Below are 19574 nucleotides of genomic sequence, written 5' to 3'. Positions count from 1 at the left end.
GGGAGCAATAATCGCATTGCATAATAGGAAAAAGCAACAACTTAAGGGTTGTCACAGAGCATTAGGCAATTAAGTTGCCGAATAAGTGTCAGTCAGTAAACCTGAGGTAAGAGTGACAACACGTACTGCTGGCTAGAACGGATGACGGAGGCTTCAAAGGAAGAACGATTAGAGCTGGGTTTATGTAAAACAAATGAACTTGGTATTTTTCTCTGGGGAGAAAATATTATTGAATTAAGTCCTATCATAGTTCTTGCTGCCTGCTCTTGGTTTAAAAGTAGAGTTTGACTAAAAGCCTCAGAGTAGCCAAGGTTCTATTACGATGGTGAAGAGAGGAGAATGTTACTGAAAGCCAGTACTTTTGTTGCACTTTCTTCTTCACCAATACTTTTTTTTATTAGTCCCGCTATAAGCAATAAACAGCAAAATAAGCTCACCCTCTGGTTGGCCCTGGACACACTCCCAGTGAAGATACCAAAAGTGGTGAAATGTCCAAAAGGCAGGCAGCAAAAATGAGAGGGAATGAGAAGAAAGGGAAAATTCTAGTGGGTCCAGGATCTGGATAGTCTGCCCCAAGAGCACCACCTCTTTATGGGCAGAGCAACTAAAGATAACTTTCTCTTTATTTTGTTTTACGGTGCTCCTTAAAAGTAAAAGAGGTAGAGGGTTAGGAAGAAATTGAAGACAGCAGCAGACCCAGTACAGGACTTGCGAAGTGTGCAGTCAGCGTGAGAAGAGGGATCCACTGAGTCCCTCTCATCCACCCTCCGCTGCTCACCCGCTCTTAGGAACCAGCCACATCCTAGGAGCCGGGACTCCAGCTGCGTCGGCATCCTGGGCTTGCATGCTTATCCATGATGGGGAAGAGGGAAGTGTGGTCAGACTGGCCTGCGGAAAGGAGGGGTCCACTGAGGCGACATTCTCTGTTCTGCAGAAGTGATCAGCTGGATGTGGGTGACTATATCAAAGCAGTGAATGGCATCAACCTGGCCAAATTCCGCCACGATGAGATCATCAGCTTGCTGAAGAATGTCGGGGAAAGAGTGGTTCTTGAAGTTGAGTATGAGCTGCCGCCAGTCTGTAAGTCATCACAAGCCAGGGGCAGAACAGCTGCACCACGTTTGGGCCTAAAACTATTGTTTCCTATCTTTTTCTCTTTTGCCATCATTGTCTTATTACAGGAATGGTAGAGTATAGTTTCTTCATATTTAAAACTTATTTGAATTGCTATAGCCTACTCAGGAAGAATGTAAAAGAGCATAAATAATGATGAAATTATCTAGGACTCATATTTCATTAAGGCCATCTGTGAACCCCATAATTGTACTTTAGCTGTTTTAATGAACTGTCCACATATTTATAAATTCTGTGCATTAGGTTCCATCCAGGCTTTGTACTTAGTGACTAAGTTTAGGAAAAGCATGTTTAACGTGATTTCTATTGATTCTTGTATAGTTATGTTCATTTCTGAAGCATGAAAATAGAATCAGAATACATTGTTAAGTAATAATAATAGACATAATAAAAGCGCAGCCAGCATATTTTGAGAGCTTACTAAATGTCCAGCATTGTAAGGAGCCCCTTTTATTGGTTCACTTAAATCCTCACCACGAAGAAAGCATAGCAGAGCTGAACTTTGATGTCAAATAGCCAGTTAAGGGCTTCCCTGGTGGCGCAGTGGTTGAGAGTCCGCCTGCCGATGCAGGGGACCCGGGTTCGTGCCCCGGTCCGGGAGGATCCCACGTGCCGTGGAGCGGCTGGGCCCGTGAGGCGTGGCCGCTGAGCCTGTGCGTCTGGAGCCTGTGCTCCGCAACGGGAGAGGCCACGACAGTGAGAGGCCCACGTACCGCAAAAAAAAATAATAATAATAACCAGTTAAATCCCAGCTCCAACTTTACTAGCTACGTGCCTTTGAGAAAGTTACTTAAGCTTCTTGTGTTTCAGTTTGCACATCTGAAAACTGGGGATGATATTAGGAATCTATGGTATTACTCACAGATCTGTTATGAGGATTAAATGAGTTAGGTTTTGTATAGCATTTAGGACAGTGCCCGACACTATAAAAGTTTTTGTTAAATAATAAATATATAAATCAATCAAAACTGTAAGATAGGCATTATTTTCATTATTATTCTCATTTTACAGAGACTTAAGTTAGATATCTTTCCCAAATTAGTAGGCATCAAAGTCAGCTCTTTGCTTTTCTGTACTACTGAGAACTCAGACTGATTATTACTAACCGATAATAATTCATTTGTTTAGCAATGACTTATTGGCATTACTATGTTCCAGTCCCCACAAAGTACATCGGTGGAATTTATATTCTAGCAGGCGAAGACAGGTATTAAAATAAAACCACAGTAAATAAGTTAATTAAAATTGACCCTTAAACAACAAGGCGGTTAGGGGTGCCAGCCCTCTGCGCAGTTGAAAATCAATGCATAACTTATAGTTGGCCCTCCATATATGTGGTTCCTCCGAAACCAAGGTTCTTCCATATCTGCAGATTCAACTAACCAGGTATAGGGCAGTACTGTGGTGTTTACTATGGAAAAAAATCCACATATACATGGACCCATGCAGGTCAAACACATGTTGTTCAAGGATCAGCTGTGTGTCGTACGAATGTTATGGGTCATGAATGCTGTGGGAAAAAGAAAATAAGCAAGGAGCGGGGTTGGGAGTGCCGGGCTGGGGATGGGATTGCAATTTTAAATAGAGTGGTTAGGGACAGCTTCATTGAGAAAGTGACATTACTCAGCGACTTGAAGGAGGTGAGGAAGTTAGCTGTATGGATTTCTGGGGGAAAAGAGTTCCAGAAAGAAGGAAAAGCCGGTGCTAAGATCAAAAGCAGGAACACATCTGGCATTGTTCTAGAAACATTAAGAAGGGCGGTGTGCTGGAGCAGAGCAAGCATGCAGAGAAGTGGGGGGAGGTGGTCTGAAGTGTAAAGGATAGGAGCGTCTGTGTAGGCCATTGGAGGGGCCTTAAGTTCTGCTCTGAATGATGCAGGAAGGCATTGTATGATTTGGGGCAGAGGAGTGACATGATCTGATGTATGTTTTCAAAGGCTCCTCTAGCTGCTGTGTGGAGAATAGACTGCAGGGACGAGGGTAGAAGTTTGGAGAACTATTGCAGTGATTCAGATACAAGATGGTGGTGGAGATGGTGACGAGCCCTCATATCCCTCGTCTAGTTTGAAGATAGAGCCAACAGGATTTCCTGATGCATTTCATGTGGGTTGTGCAGAAAGAGAGGAGTGAAGGCCCACAGCGGGTTTTGAGTCTGAGTAACTGGAAGGATGGAGTTGCCATTAACGGGGGTGGGTAAGAATGCAGGCAGAGCTGACTTGCGAGGAGAAGATCAGTAGTTTGTTGTTTGAGATGCTACAGTTAAGGGGCCTATTTGCCACGCTGAGAGAAAATGTTAAGACGAGAGCTGGAGATACGGTTTGGCGTTTGGGAGAAAGATCTGGACTAGAAATGTAACTTTAAGAGTAATGGGACTATAGATGGTGTTTGAAGCTTTGGGACCAGATGACAGCACTCAGAGAGTGAGTGTACATACCAGTCATAAGTTCTTATTCTTAACCTAAAATCTAACACTGAAAATCTAATGGTGATTTTACAACAAAATCCATTGGAATCTGCGTTCTGAAACCTTGCTACGATGTTTTTCATTTTCATTAAGAGCAGGCAGTAAAACAGAGTGTTGAGAGCTTGGGCTGTGTCACTAGTTAAATGTCAGTTTTGTCCCTTTCTAGCTTTGTGACTTTGGGCATTTTATTTAAGTTCTCTGAGCCGTAGGTTTCTCAGCTATAAAACAACTATAATGGACGTAGAATTTTTGTAAGAATTCAAGGCTATAATCCTGTAAAGTATTTAGATCATAAGCACATACTCACTAAGCGATAGTGCATCTTAGCCACTATTACCATTATCATGATTACTACTACTACTGCTACTACACTGAAAGTACTGTGTTTTCTTGAACTGAAAGTCAGTTTGCTTTGAAATCACTGCCTTAAACCACTGCTAAGGAGTTAAGAGGAGTCAAATATCTAGAGCTAATGCTCTTTGATTAAGCATTTGTATTCTAGTGGGTAGATGAATATCCATAAAACACAACCTCTTCCTAAGAGGAACTCTTAGTGTAGCTCTCAGGGTGAGGCCAGTAGTGGAGATATGCTGAGTATTATCCAGCAAACCCAGATAATCCAGAGCTGGGCATTTCGGGGTAGATTTGAAGGAGTTTATGTAGGTCCAGTAGGAAGACGAACATTCCAGGCACAGGATACGGCAAGGAGGTGAGAAGATAGTCCAGTACGGAGGTTGAACTGCAAACGGTTTGGAGTTGCTGGAACACAAAGGGAAAGAGCGGGCCTAGAGAGGGATGAGGCCAGTGAGGTAAACAGAAACCAAGAGGAGGAGGGCCTTATAAGCCATGTGGGTAGAGTGTGGATGGTGTCGAGTGGGCAATAAGGAGCCTTTAAAGGTTTTAAGGCCAAGGAACAGCATCATCAGATCAGGGTTTTTAGACTTATTTTAAGAGGTCAAATGGAGAACAGATCAGAGGCTATAAGCCCCAAGGCTGTTATAATTTCCCAAAAGAGAGGTAATATCCTGAATAACTATAGCATTAATAGGGTTAAAGAGGAGAGGGTGGGCATCAGAAATATTCAGGGGTTGGTGATTATACCAGCTTTTCCTCCCTCACACAGTAAAGCTGATGGAAAAAGAGAAAATATTTTTAAACACAAAAGTGTGAATTCTGTGGTAGAAATCAGATAGAAGAGGTCTATTCGCCAAGGATTATCTCTGTCTCCTTCTATTATGTTAGATAAATTGATAAGATCTGTGAGTTCAGGGAGGTTGAAGGGATTAATAAGCCTCCCTTTCACTGAGCTTAGACAGCCAGAACAGGAGTGAGCCAGCAGCAGTGAGGGCCCGGGAGGAGAGCTGCCTGATGAAAGGTAGGCCACCCGAGGCGAGACTGCAACTCTCACAGCAGTCTGAGGCTCAGCCAATCCCAGAATCCAGAAAGAATTGGAGGAAGAGGTGTGTGTGTGTGTGTGTGTGTGTGTGTGTGTGTGTGTGTGTGTGTGTGTGTGTGTGTGTGAGAGAGAGAGAGAGAGAGAGAGAGAGAGAGAGAGAGAGAGGGTGAGAGAGAAAGAGAGAGAGAATGGTACAGAGACAGAGATCTGATAGAAGAAAAATGGAACTTTGACCTTGGGCAAGCCACTTACCTGTTCTGAGATTCAGTTTCTTAGTGAAAATGAAATAGTCGATCTTCATGAGCTCTGAAGTTCTTTCTGACTTTATAAAATTATGTGGTGTTTTGAGACCGTATTTAGAGAGAATGTTACCAGGCTGTATCTTGAGTATTAGTGTGTTCAAAGTTGGTCTAGAGGAGTGCCTTCAAATTTTCGGGTCGCATAACCCCTAAAGAATTTTGAAATATTACATAATTCTCATCCAATTTTTAACACCTAAAATTCTTTATGATAAACTTCAGTAGTTGGATAGGATATAATTTTTAGCATGATGTTTATTTTATACATCTTTGTATACCATTTCCATTCAAACCTTGGAGCTACAGGTTTACCTCGTTTGTTTTATGGAAAACATCTGCCACAGAGTCTTATTGTCAAAGGCGGTCCTCACCGTTAAACCATCAGCTAAATCAGACTAGCTTTTTATTGGAAGGAATGCTTCCTTAATTCAAATAAGTGTGTTAAAGCATGTCCCTGTGACAGCCTTATTACTTCTCATTTCTAATTCTAAGAAAGATAGACAGATGATAGATGATGATGGTGATGATGATGATGATGATGATATGGTGGGGAGGTGTGGCGTGGTGGACGTCCCAGGTCTCCTCCCCATGGTTCATTCTGGAACGTAGTATGAAGAAGCATCAGCTACCCAGGGGAAGCTCTTCCTGTGACAGTGGCAGAGGGAAAACAAGACAAGCCCAACCACAGGAGCACATTTCCAGACTCTGCTCACGTGTCTTAACACCCCATTGGCTAAAGCAAGTCAGCTGTGCAAACCCAATGTAATGAGGTGGGAAAGTGCAGAACTCCTATTCTCCTATGGGAAATAGTATATATTGATAATTTAGAAAAACCAAATCCACCATAATAAAATAGAGAATGTCACTTCATGTTATAGAAGTATATGCATATGCACATATAGAAACAAGGGACAACAGTACAACTAAAATACTAGGGAGGAGTATTTTTGCAGTATAAGATTGGTTTCTCTAGCCTTCCTATGTGCCCAGTTTGATTTTTTGGGTAAGCCCCTTATTTGGATCTGTATGTCCACATACACACATGTGAAGTAATGAGTAAAATTCATGTGGCCAAACAGGATGTCTGGTGCTGAATATGAAAACCTAGTCGCCAAGAGCCATTCATGCAAATATAAATTATAAAGACCAAATCTATTTCATTAAATATATTAAAATGTAGTCAACATTCCCATTTATCTTTGTAAATGATGAACAGCAAGAGTGTGGATAATCTAAAGCTGTAGATAATCCCCGAAGTCTTTATATTGACTTTAGATTTGTTTGTAAGATTTTATGGTCAGCAAGATTTAGTTCAAGCAAAATTGAAATTACAGTGCTTTGCATCCCCAGAACAGACACTCAGCCAACAAGGACAGGTGGCCCAGAATTAGAATTTGGCTGTATATAATTGAAAGTTGATTTAATGATTAAATGAAATAAAATTTGTAAACCACTTTGCAGAGTTCCTTGCATACAGTAGATGCTCATTAATTATTTCTCTCCATATCTTTTCCTTAATAGAACAGAAAGATCATGTTCTTAACCAGTTTCTTCAAGTGGCTTGTTGGGTCATGGAAATAAGAAAACATTTGGGTTGAACTCAGTTTTTTACATTTAATTAATACCGTACCTCAACACTTTCAGCTATTTGTATGCACTGTTCCTAGCTGATTAGAATAAACTGAAATTCCCCTGATAGCAAGAATATGACATTTAATTAAATCAGCAGCGTACCAAAACATTTCGTTCAGCTGTAGGTTTATGTTGTTTTTTTAGCAGATCCAGGTTCTTATTGTACTTTATGTCTCAGCTGGCTGTGTGCAGTTTTGTGAATTTAACTGTGTACTTTTCATAATCATGTCCATTCCTTTGAGGATTCAGAATTTCTGATAATTAAAAAATAATTATAATTAATGCTTAATTAAAATTACTTCCTATTTCTGTCAATGGCAAGAAACGTTCTTTTCAAAGATACCTTTAAATTCTGTCTATATGTTTCTTGTTGACAGCTTGATGTAATAAGCCCTTCAGGATCTAGAAACGATGTAAAAAATGAGTCATTGATAATGAACACAGCCTTAGACAATTGAACATCACTGTACAAATTCAAGAAAAGGAGCTAAGACCATCAAATTCTATAGATTGCCAACCCTTGTCTCCATGAATAAAAATATCCTTGTATCCATAATGATAAAATATTTTTTTAAATCTAGCAAGAGTATAATCACAATTACTCACTAGTTTCTTGAAAAAAGAGTCTTAAAGGGTAGTTTAGTTACTATTCATATAACTTCATATAACTTATCCCCTCGTGTATAATGTAATTAGAGATAGCAACTTGGCAATGGAATTTCATTTTGTGAAATTAGAGCAATAACCATGCAAACACAACCTAAGCATGATACTATCAAGTAAAATTAAGTAGATCTTTATTTTATTAGTCAGTAATAATATTTTGAATGTACTTCGAATTTCTTTTTCTCTCCAAGTTTCATTCAGGTTGCTGTTGTCTTTGTTTAATTGCTATGCATCATGTCAGAAAATCAGTTTGCATCAGCTTAACCTGTTAATGGTAATCTGAGAGTAATACTTTTCCTTCTTGTGCTAGCTGCAAAAATAAATATAAAGACAATAAGTATTTCATATGTTTTATAAAAATCATATTATTTTTGCATTATACAAAGGGAAAACAATTCTATTTGTCATATGAAGATTGTCTCTCTTGTTATATAGAATTTTAACAATGTGAATATTCTGCTCTGTCTAAAAACTGGCTACACGGGAGGAAAGGAAGTATCTCTGATTTTGATTCCACCTGGACCTATATAAGTCATTTATGCACATGACTATTTTATGGTATTTGTATGTCATTCCAATTACTTTTTGTAACATTTTCTTTAAAAACAGACTTTTTTGCTGTTTTATTACTCAACGAGAATTATTTGCGACAGGGGATCTGTAGTATTTTATGCCTATCAAAAAATCCAGAGATGTTATTATGATGTAAGACTTACATTTCCTCTCTCTTTCCTGCATTCAGCCGTTCAAGGATCGAGTGTTATTTTCCGAACGGTGGAGGTCACGTTACATAAAGAAGGCAATACCTTTGGTTTTGTAATACGAGGTAGGTGGCGGTTAGAAAATAGAACTAACAGATATTCTTGGAGAATTTGTCAGTGAAATACTGGGAGTGAACTAGAAAGTCATCCTAAAAAAAACTGATGTTTTCAGTGCCTAAAGTCACATTATAATATTTGCACCCATTTTTCTTTAAAGAAATAAAGCAGTAATTGGGAATCAAAGTGGAATCCAAATGATGTAGCTAATTTATTCCAGTTTGTTAATACAGAACAAGAAGCCATTATTTGTAAACCTTGTGAACTCACAGTCATCCTACTGATTTGCCACTTGTCAACATGTCTTTTGTCTTCCCTTTTATACTTTTCTATATCGCTGAGTCAAAAATGTTGATGAATGTGGATGATTTGATTTAATGCACTAGGATTAAGTAACTTTGTTTAAATTGTTTTCTCCTAAAATACATCTTGTTACTGCAGCTTCCCCCTGATGTGCATCAGCTCAGTTCACCTTATTTTGGAATGATATGAATAATAAAAATGTCAGGTGACTCTAACTTGTCTACAAAACCATTAATTCTGAGCTGTAATTCTGGCTTTTATTATTTTAGTTTTCTTATTAGTAATTTCATCCCTTAAAGATTACACATACAAGGGACTTCCCTGGTGGCGCAGTGGTTAAGAATCCACCTGCCAATGCAGGGGACATGGATTCGAGCCCTGGTCCAGGAAGATCCCACATGCCGCAGAGCAGCTAAGCCCGCGAGCCACAACTACTGAGCCTGTGTGCCACAACTACTGAAGCCCGCGCACTCTAGAGCCCATGCTCTGTGACAAGAGAAGCCACCCCAATGAGAAGCCCGTGCACTGCAACGAAGAGTAGCCCCCACTCGCCACAACTAGAGAAAGCCCACGCATAGCAACGAAGACCCAACACTGCCAAAAATAAATAAATAAATTTATTAAAAAAAGACTACACATACATTAATAACTCATAATTCCTGACAATTGGTTCAATAGGTTCAATAGGGAGCTAGGTAAGCATCAGGAATTTTTAACATTTCTTGATTTTTTAATTTGTTTTTACCTATTACATTTTCTACTTCACCAGAGTCAAAATTCTATCAAAATTATTAAGACATTAATTAAAATTAACTAAGCATCTTAATAAATGTACATGCATCAAGGAATAAAACAGATGTGTTCACTTATACAGACTTGCCTTAATGACTGAGCTTTGGGCATTAGGTTCAATTCTGTGTGAATCATTAAGAAAATCAGTCAATCAAATATTCATTAAGGACATGTCAACATGTCAGCATCAGGCAGAGTACTATGGAGTCATGAGACAGGACCCCTATCTACAGGAGATTACAGTCCAGTGAATTTAAGATGTAAGTTGATAAAGTGCCCAAATGAATATTAGAGAAAACAGGCAACTAGGAACCCATGGAATGGTTTAGACCAGTAGTTATTACACTTTTCTAACCAAGTCCTACATTTAGGTGGAGCGACAGACCCCAAGATCATTTACCTTAACCATTTTCAAATTTCTGTGCAAAAAAACTAGATGAATATAATGAAATGTCAGTGTACAAGTAATTTTAGCTTGGAAGGTGGTATATACAAATCTGGTGTTGAAATATAAATATGAAAGAGAGGCACGCTTGACTCGCATTCCTACAAGCCTGATTATTGAAATGCTTCAGTAAAAAATACTGCTGGTGCAGATATTCATCACTAGCTGCTGTATGGTTAATCAATAAAAAATCAAATTGCTAAAAAAAAAAAAAAAAAATCAAATTGCTAATGAAAGAGCTAAACCAACAGTAATTTATCACTTAAGAACTAAAAAGAATAGAAGCAATTGCAATCTACAACCACCTCAAGACAACTGATGATATGATGCTAACAAATGTCCTTCCCACAATTGGCAGGAATTTCAAATATCCATGTGTGCATGCGTAGTAAGAATATTTTAATATGAGCCTAGACTCCTACCTAGTACATGGTAGGCACTTAATAAATGGAAGAATGAATGAATGAGGCCTAGGTTTGTGTGGACATCAGACTTCTTGGTATTATACTGGTTTTAAAACCTTAGTAATAATAAGCCAATTTTAGTTTATGAGTACCAAATTTTTGTAGGTTTTAATAACTCCCTTAGTATGTCAGTTGAACATAAAAATGTGTCAAATTTTACATAATTTTTTGTTTTTTTTTTTGCGGTACGCGGGCCTCTCACTGTTGCGGCCTTTCCCGTTATGGAGCACAGGCTCCGGATGCGCAGGCTCAGCGGCCATGGCTCACGGGCCCAGCCGCTCCGCGGCATGTGGGATCTTCCCGGACCGGGGCACGAACCAGTGTCCCCTGCATTGGCAGGCGGACTCTCAACCACTGCGCCACCAGGGAAGCCCCTTATGTAATTTTTAATGAGAATAAATAAAGAACTTATATTTTCAAATCAATTTGAGGCCCATCTGGAGGGTCTTCTTGCTCAAAAGGTGGCCATTGCCCATCCCTTAAGAGTTATTGGTTAATCGCAAACAGAGTTGCAGAATGAGAAAGTACTGTGGATAAATGCTATCATGGCAAGTAAAACATTATGGCATAGATGGGATTTGAGCTTAACTTATATCAATGGGGAATACCAGGACATTCAGGGAAGAGGGAGGGGAAGATATTGCAGATGAAGCATATTCATTTAGTGCTGGAGAATTTCTTCTTACCCAATTAGGATGGATCTTTTAAAAAAAAACAGGCTTTTAGCTGATGAATGGAATTACGTTTCTAATGCTATATGTCACAGATCCAAACACCTTCACTGCCCAAACGATAGAAACTTGTACCCATAAAATGAAAAATGATGTTCTGGCCTATATCATGGAGAGTTAAATTTCTGTTAATTCCTTTGCCATCAAGCCAGAAGATGGTTTAGGTTAACAGGAAAAAATCAATGAACTTATTTATAAAACAGAAAGAGAGTCACGGATGTAGAAAACAAACTTATGGTTACTGGGGGGGGAGGGAGGGAGGGATAAATTGAGAGATTGGGTATACACACTACTATATATAAAATGGATAACTAATAAGGACCTACTGTAGAGCACAGGGAACTCTAATTAATACTCTGTAATGACCTATTTGGAAAGAGTATCTAAAAAGGAGTGGAGATACTTTGCTGTAGAGCAGAAACTAACACAACATTGTAAATCACCTGTACTCCAATAAAAAAATATTTTAAATAGATGAAAAAAATTATGATAAATTTTTTTTAAAGAAAGGAAAAATCACTCTGCCACTAATTTGCTTTTCACTTTGGATGAGGAAATTTCTCTAATCATTCTCAACTATAAAATTGTAGGTATGTGTACTCATTTAACATATGGACCCCAATATTCAGATTTGGTCTGCATGGTGTCCCTGGCATTGATATTTTTCTAATAGCATGCCAGGTGGGTCATGTTAATGGGCAACCAGGATTGAAAATACCACTGGTCTCTGAGTGGTCTTTATTATGCTTTACAGCTCCAAACATCTAGAACGTAAGTGAAGCACAAACTAAACTTGGCTCATTATTTCAAATAATGACAAAATGTCACATACCAATAAATTTAGAGTTATCTGTCTCACACTTTAACATGTATTCACTGTTACATACTTGTATTTGGACCTCCAAATCAATATAGTGGAAAGGGTTCTTGCTGTCTTCAGCCTCTTTCCTCTTCTAAATCAATACCCCTCAGGGGAAAGTACACCTATCTTTTTATGATCACCTTGCAAAAAAGAAGTTACATAATGGTATTTATATAAATATGGTTAAACATATGCTATAACTTATCATCATGATTTTCATTAAAAAAAATTTTTTCTGAAAAAATTCTGAATTTTCTTTTTTAATTAAGGAAGAATTTTAAAAGAATCCATCAAATTGATTGAAAGAAAATACTGAAATAGAGATTTTACCAACCAGACTGAATAAATCTCTTGTAATAGCAATGAACATAAAGGAAGCATTTGCTTTCATCAAGAACAGTGAATGCCTTTTAAATTTTCTCTTAGGTTCTTTAAGCTGGCCTCTTTACCAGTGCCAAATTTGGGAAATGGCACTCTGTTCTACCAGACAAACATTAAATGTTACATGATGGTGAGAGGGTAGACAGCAGAAGCAAGAAGAACTACAATCCTGCAGCCTGTGGAATGAAAACCACATTCACAGAAAGATAGACAAAATGAAAAGGCAGAGGGCTATGTACCAGATGAAGGAACAAGATAAAACCCCAGAAAAACAATGAAATGAAGTGGAGATAGGCAACCTACCAGAAAAAGAATTCAGAACTATGATAGTGAGGAGATCCAGGACCTCGGAAAAAGAATGCAGACAGAGATCAAGAAGATGCAAGAAATGTTTAACAAAAACCTAGAAGAATTAAAGAACAAACAGATGAATAATACAATAACTGAAATGAAAAGTACACTAGAAGGAATCAATAGCAGAATAACTGATGCAGAAGAATGGATAAGTGACCTGGAAGACAGAATGGTGGAATTCACTGCCATGCAACAGAATAAACAAAAAAGGAATGAAAAGAAGTGAAGACAGGCTAAGAGACCTCTGGGACAACATTAAATGCACCAACATTCACATTATAGGGGTCCCAGAAGGAGAAGAGAGAGAGAAAGGACCTGAGAAAATATTTGAAGAGATTATAGTTGAAAACTTCCCTAACATGGGAAAGGATATAGCCACTCAAGTCCAGGAAGTGCAGAGAGAGTCCCATACAGGATAAACCCAAGGAGAAACACGCCGAGACACATAGTAATCAAATTGGCAAAAATTAAAGACAAACAAAAATTATTAAAATCAACAAGAGAAAAACGACAAATAACATACAAGGGAACTCCCATAAGGTTAACAGCTGATTTCTCAGCAGAAACTCTACAAGCTAGGAGGGAGTGGCACGATACATTTAAAGTGATGAAAGGGAAGAAGCTACAACCAAGATTACTCTAGCCGGCAAGGATCTCATTCAGATTCTATGGAGAAATCAAATGCTTTACAGACAAGCAAAAGCTAAGAGAATTCAGCACCACCAAACCAGCTCTACAACAAATGCTAAAGGAACTTCTCTAAGTGGGAAACACAAGAGAAGAAAAGGACCTACAAAAACAAACCCAAAACAATTAGGAAAATGGTTTTAGGAACATACATATCGATAATTACCTTAAAAGTGAATGGATTGGGCTTCCCTGGTGGCGCAGTGGTTGAGAGTCCGCCTGCCGATGCAGGGGATGCGGGTTCGTGCCCCGGTCCGGGAGAATCCCGTGTGCCGCGGAGCGGCTGGGCCCGTGGGCCGTGGCCACTGGGCCTGCGCGTCCGGAGCCTGTGCTCCGCAACGGAAGGGGCCACAGCAGTGAGGGGCCCGTGTACCGCAAAAAAAAAAAAAAAAAAAAGTGAATGGATTAAATGCTCCAACCAAAAGACACAGGCTCGCTGAATGGATACAAAAACAAGACTCATATACATGTTGTCTACAAGAGACCCACTTCAGACCTAGGGACACATACAGACTGAAAGTGAGGGGATGGAAAAAGATATTTCATACAAATTGAAATCAAACAAAGCTGGAGTATCAGTACTCATATCAGATGAAATAGACTTTAAAATAAAGAATGTTACAAGGGACAATGAAGGACACTACATAATGATCAAGGGATCAATCCAGGAAGAAGATATAACAATTATAAATAAATATGCACCCAACATAGGAACACCTCAATACATAAGGCAAATGCTAACAGCTATAAAAGAGGAAATTGACAGTAACACAATGATAGTGGTAACACCACTATCAAGTAACACCTCACTTACACCAAAAGACAGATCATCCAGACAGAAAATTTATAAGGAAACACAAGCTTTAAATGACACAACAGATCAGATAGATCTAATTGATATTTATAGGACATTCAATCTGAAAACAGCAGATTACACTTTCTTCTCAAGTGCACACAGAACATTCTCCAGGATAGATCACATCTTGGGTCACAAATCAAGCCTCGGTAAATTTAAGAAAATTGAAATCGTATCAAGCATCTTTTCTGACCACAACGCTATGAGATTAGAAATAAATTACAGGGAAAAACACGTAAAAATCACAAACACATGGAGGCTAAACAATATGTTACTGAATAACCAAGAGATCACTGAAGAAATCAAAGAGGAAATTTAAAAATACCTAGAGTTGAATATGAAAACACGATGATCCAAAACCTGTGGTATGCAGCAAAAGCAGTACTAAGAGGGAAGTTTGTAGCAATACAATCCTACCTCAAGAAACAAGAAACATCTCAAATAAACAATGTAACCTTACATTTAAAGAAACTAGAGAAAGAAGAACAAACAAAACCTAAAGTTAGTAGAAGGAAAGAAATCATAAAGATCAGAGCAGAAATAAATGAAATAGAAGCAAAGATCAATAAAACTAAAAGCTGGTTTTTTGAGAAGATAAATAAAATTGATAAACCTTTAGCCAGGCTCATCAAGAAAAAGAGGGAGAGGACTCCAATCAATAAAATTAGAAATGAAAAAGGAGATGTTACAATGGACACTGCAGAAATACAAAGCATCATGAGAAGACTACGAGCAACTCTATGCCAATAAGATGGACAACCTGGAAGAAATGGACAAATTCTTAGAAAGGTATAACCTTCCTAGACTGAACCAGGAAGAAATAGAAAATATGAACAGACCAATCACAAGTAATTAAATTGAAAGTGTAATTTAAAATCTTCCAACTGCTTCCCTGGTGGTGCAGTGATTAAGAGTCAGCCTGCCAATGAAGGCGACAGGGGTTCGAGCCCTGGTTTGGGAAGATCCCACATGCCACAGAGCAACTAAACCCATATGCCACAACTACGGAGCCTGCATTCTGAAGCCCACGAGCCACAACTACTGAGCCCACGTGCCACAACTACTGAAGCCCATGTGCCTAGAGCCTGTGCTCTGCAACAAGAGATGCCACCGCAATGAGAAGCCTGCGCACCACTACGAAGAGTAACCCCCACTCATTGCAACTAGAGAAAGCCTGCACACAGCAACAAAGACCCAATGCAGCCAAAAATGAATTAATTACTTAATTAAATGAACAAATTTTTTTAAAAAAATCTTCCAACAAACAAAAGTCCACTACCAGATGCCTTCACAGGTGAATTCTATCAAACATTTAGAAAAGAGCTAACACCCATCCTTTGCAAACTCTTCCAAAAAATTGCAGAGGAAGAAACACTCCCAAAGTCATTCTACAATGCCACCATTACCCAGATTCCAAAACCATACAAAGATACTACAAAAAAAAAGAAAATTACAGACCAATATCACTGATGAATATAGATGCAAAAATCCTTAACAAAATACCAGCAAACAGAATCCAACAACACATTAAAAGGATCATACACCATGATCAGGTGGGATGCAAGGATTCTTCAATATACACAAATCAATCAATGTGAAATATCATATTAACAAATTGAAGAATAAAAACCACATGATCATCTCAATAGATGCAGGAAAAGCTTTTGACAAAATTCAACACCCATTTATTATAAAAAGTCTCCAGAAAATGGGCACAGAGGGAACCTACCTCAACATAATAAAGACCATATACAACAAACCCACAGCAAACATCATTCTCGATGAAAAACTGAAACCATTACCACTAAGATCAGAAACAAGACAAGGATGTCCACTCTCACCACTATTATTCAACATAATTTTGGAAGTCCTAGCCATGGCACTCAGAGAAGAAAAGGAAATAAAAGGAATACAGATTTGGAAAAGAAGAAGTAAAACTGTCACTGTTTTCAGATGACATGATACTATACATAGATAATCCTAAAGATGACACCAGAAAGCTACTAGAGCTAATCAATGAATTTGGTAAAGTTGCAGGACACAAAGTTAACGCACAGAAATCTCTTGCATTCCTATATACTAACAATGAAACATCAGAAAGAGAAATTAAGGAAACAATCTCATTCACCATTGCAACAAAAAGAATAAAATACCTAGGAATAAATCTACCTAAGGAGGTAAAAGACCTGTACTCAGAAAACTCTAAGATGCTGATGAAAGAAATCAAAGATGACACAAACAGATGGGGAGATATACCATGTTTTTAGACTGGAAGAATCAAAATTGTGAAAATAACTATAGTACCCAAAGCAATCTACAGATTCAATGCAATCTCTGTCAAATTACCAATGGCATTTTTTATAGAACTAGAACAAAAAATCTTAAAATTTGTATGGAGACACAAAAGACCCCAAATATCCAAAGCAATCTTGAGGGAAAAAAATGGAGCTGGAGGAATCAGATGCCCTGACTTCAGACTATACTACAAAGCTACAGTAATCACGACAATATGGTACTGGGACAAAAACAGAAATATAGATCAATGGAACAGCATACAAAGTCCAGAGATAAACCCACACACCTATGGTGAACTAATCTATGACAAAGGAGGCAAGGATATACAATGGAGAAAAGACAGTCTCTTCAATAAGTGATGCTGGGAAAACTGGACAGCTACATGTAAAAGAATGAAATTAGAACACTCCCTAACACCATACACAAATATAAAATCAAAATGAATTAAAGACCTAAATGTAAGGCTGAACACTATAAAACTCTTAGAGGAAAACATAGGAAGAACCTCCTATTGACATAAATCACAGCAAGATATTGTTTGACCCACCTCCTAGAATAATGGAAATAAAACCAAAAATAAACAAATGGGACCTAATGAAACTTAAAAGCTTTTGCACAGCAAAGGAAACCATAAAGAAGATGAAAAGACACCCCTCACAATGGGAGAAAATATTTGCAAATGAATCAACGGAGAAAGGATTAATCTCCAAAATATATAAACAGCTCATGCAGCTCAATATTAAAAAAAAAAACCCAATCAAAAAATGGGCAGAAGACCTAAATAGACATTTCTCCAAAGAAGACATGCAGATGGCCAAGAGGCACATGAAAAGCTGCTCAACATCACCAATTATTAGAGAAATGCAAATCAAAACTACAATGAGGTATCACCTCACACTAGTTAGAATGGGCATCGTCAGAAAATCTACAAACAGTAAATGCTGGAGAGGGTGTGGAGAAAAGGGAAGTCTCTTGCACTGTTGGTGGGAATGTAAATTGATACAGCCACTATGGAGGACAGTATGGAGATTCCTTAAAAAACTAAAGATAGAACTACCATATGACACAGCAATCCCATTACTGGGCATATACCCAGAGAAAACAATAATTCAAAAAGACACATGCACCCCAATGTTCATTGCAGCACTATTTACAATAGCCAGGTCATGGAAGCAACCTAAATGCCCATCGACAGATGAATAGATAAAGGTGATGTGGTACATATATACAATGGAATATTACTCAGCCATAAAAAGGAACGAAATTGGGTCATTTGTAGGGACGTGGATGGACCTAGAGACTGTCATACTGAGTGAAGTAAGTCAGAAAGAGAAAAATATTGTATATTACTGCATATATGTGGAATCTAGAGAAATGGTACAGAGGAACCGGTTTGCAAGGCGGAAATAGAGACACAGATGTAGAGAACGAACGTATGGACACCAAAGGGGAAAAGCGGGGGGGTGGGTGGTCGGGTGAATTGGGAGATTGGGATTGACATATACACACTAATATGTATAAAATAGATAACTAGGGCTTCCCTGATGGCACAGTGGTTGAGAGTCTGCCTGCCGACGCGGGGGACATGGGTTCATGCCCCAGTCCAGGAAGATCCCACGTGCCACGGAGTGGCTAGGCCCATGAGCCATGGCCGCTGAGCCTGCGCGTCCGGAGCCTGTGCTCTGCAATGGGAGAGGCCACCACAGTGAGAGGCCTGTGTACCGCAAAAAAAAAAAAAAAAAAAAGATAACTAATAAGAACATGCTGTATAAAATATAAAATTAGAAAAACAACCAAAATATGTCGTGTGATGGTAACATTCATATTTATCAAATACTGGCAAACTAGAGACCATCCAGATGGGCAGCCAGGATGGTGATGTATGAGGAAATCAGGTCACGCAAACACTAGTTAAGAAAGTGGAAGTGGATAGAGGGTGGTTCAAGATGGTTGGTAGGAAAATCCTGAACTCAGTTCCTCCCACAGACACAACAAACATACAGCTACACATAAAACAGTTTACTCTGAAAAGAACCCCAGAAACAGCTGAATTCCTACTCCCCAAGAAATTATGAAAGGGCCACACCGAGACTGGGACAATCTTTGAAGACTGAGAGATGGCTGTTTTGCATGATACATCAAAACAAACACAGAGAGTCAAGCAAAATGAGGAAACAGAAGAAAATGTTCCAAATAAAGGAACAAGATAAAACTTCAGGGAAAAAAAAAACCTAATGAAATGGAGATAAGTAATTTACCTGATAAAGAGTTCAAAGTAGTGGTCATAAAGATGCTCACCCAGCTCAGGAGAAGAATGAAAAACACAGTGAGGACTTCAACAAAGAGAAAGAACACATAAGAAAGAACCAAACAGAAGTCATAAAGCTGAAGAATTCAATAACTGAACTGAAAAATACACTCGTGGGATTCAATAGCAAACCAGTTGAAACAAAAGAACAGATCAGTGACCTGGAAGACAAGGTAGTAGAAATCATCCAAACAGAATGGCAAAAAGAAAAAAGAATTTTTAAAAATGAGAATAACTTAAGGGACTGTGGGACAACATGTAGCATACTAGCATTCACTTTATAACGGTCCCAGAAAGAGAAGAGAGAGAGAGAAAGGGGCAGAAAAGTTATTTGAAGAAATAATGGCTGAAAACATTTCTAACCTGTGGAAGGAAATAGACATCCAGGTTTGGGAAGCACAGAGAATCCCAAACAAGATGAGCCCAAAGAGATCCATACCAAGACACATTATAATTAAACCGTCAAAAGTTAAAGATAAAGAGAGACTCAAAGCAGAAAGAGAAAGACAACTCGTTATATACAAGGGAACTCCCGTAAGACTATCAACTGATTTTTCAGCAGAAAATTTGCAGGCCAGAGGGAGTGACGTGATATATTCAAGGTGCTAAAAGGAAAAAACTTCCAAGAATACTCTACCTGGTAAGGTTAACTTACAGAATTGAAGGAGAGATAAAGAGTTTTCCAGAC

The 19574-nt window shown here is 38.5% G+C and overlaps 1 protein-coding gene across 11 annotated transcripts in view; it reads left to right on the top strand.

The window, feature by feature from the left end:
* The window catches only part of GRIP1 (glutamate receptor interacting protein 1), a gene marked incomplete at both ends in the record, with an annotated part of 697367 nt that overhangs the window by 521856 nt on the left and 155937 nt on the right, over positions 1 to 19574 (top strand). For all 11 annotated transcript variants that reach the window (XM_082666950.1, XM_082666958.1, XM_082666956.1 and 8 more), the window contains 2 exons: positions 935 to 1080; positions 8333 to 8416. In XM_082666950.1, the coding sequence (XP_082523076.1) occupies positions 935 to 1080; positions 8333 to 8416 (230 nt within the window). The remainder of the gene's footprint in view (positions 1 to 934; positions 1081 to 8332; positions 8417 to 19574) is intronic.

This window comes from Grampus griseus (genome assembly GCF_964374135.1).
Source record: "Grampus griseus genome assembly, chromosome: 11".
Lineage (NCBI taxonomy): Eukaryota > Metazoa > Chordata > Mammalia > Artiodactyla > Delphinidae > Grampus > Grampus griseus.
This window is presented reverse-complemented; position numbering and strand designations above follow the sequence as displayed.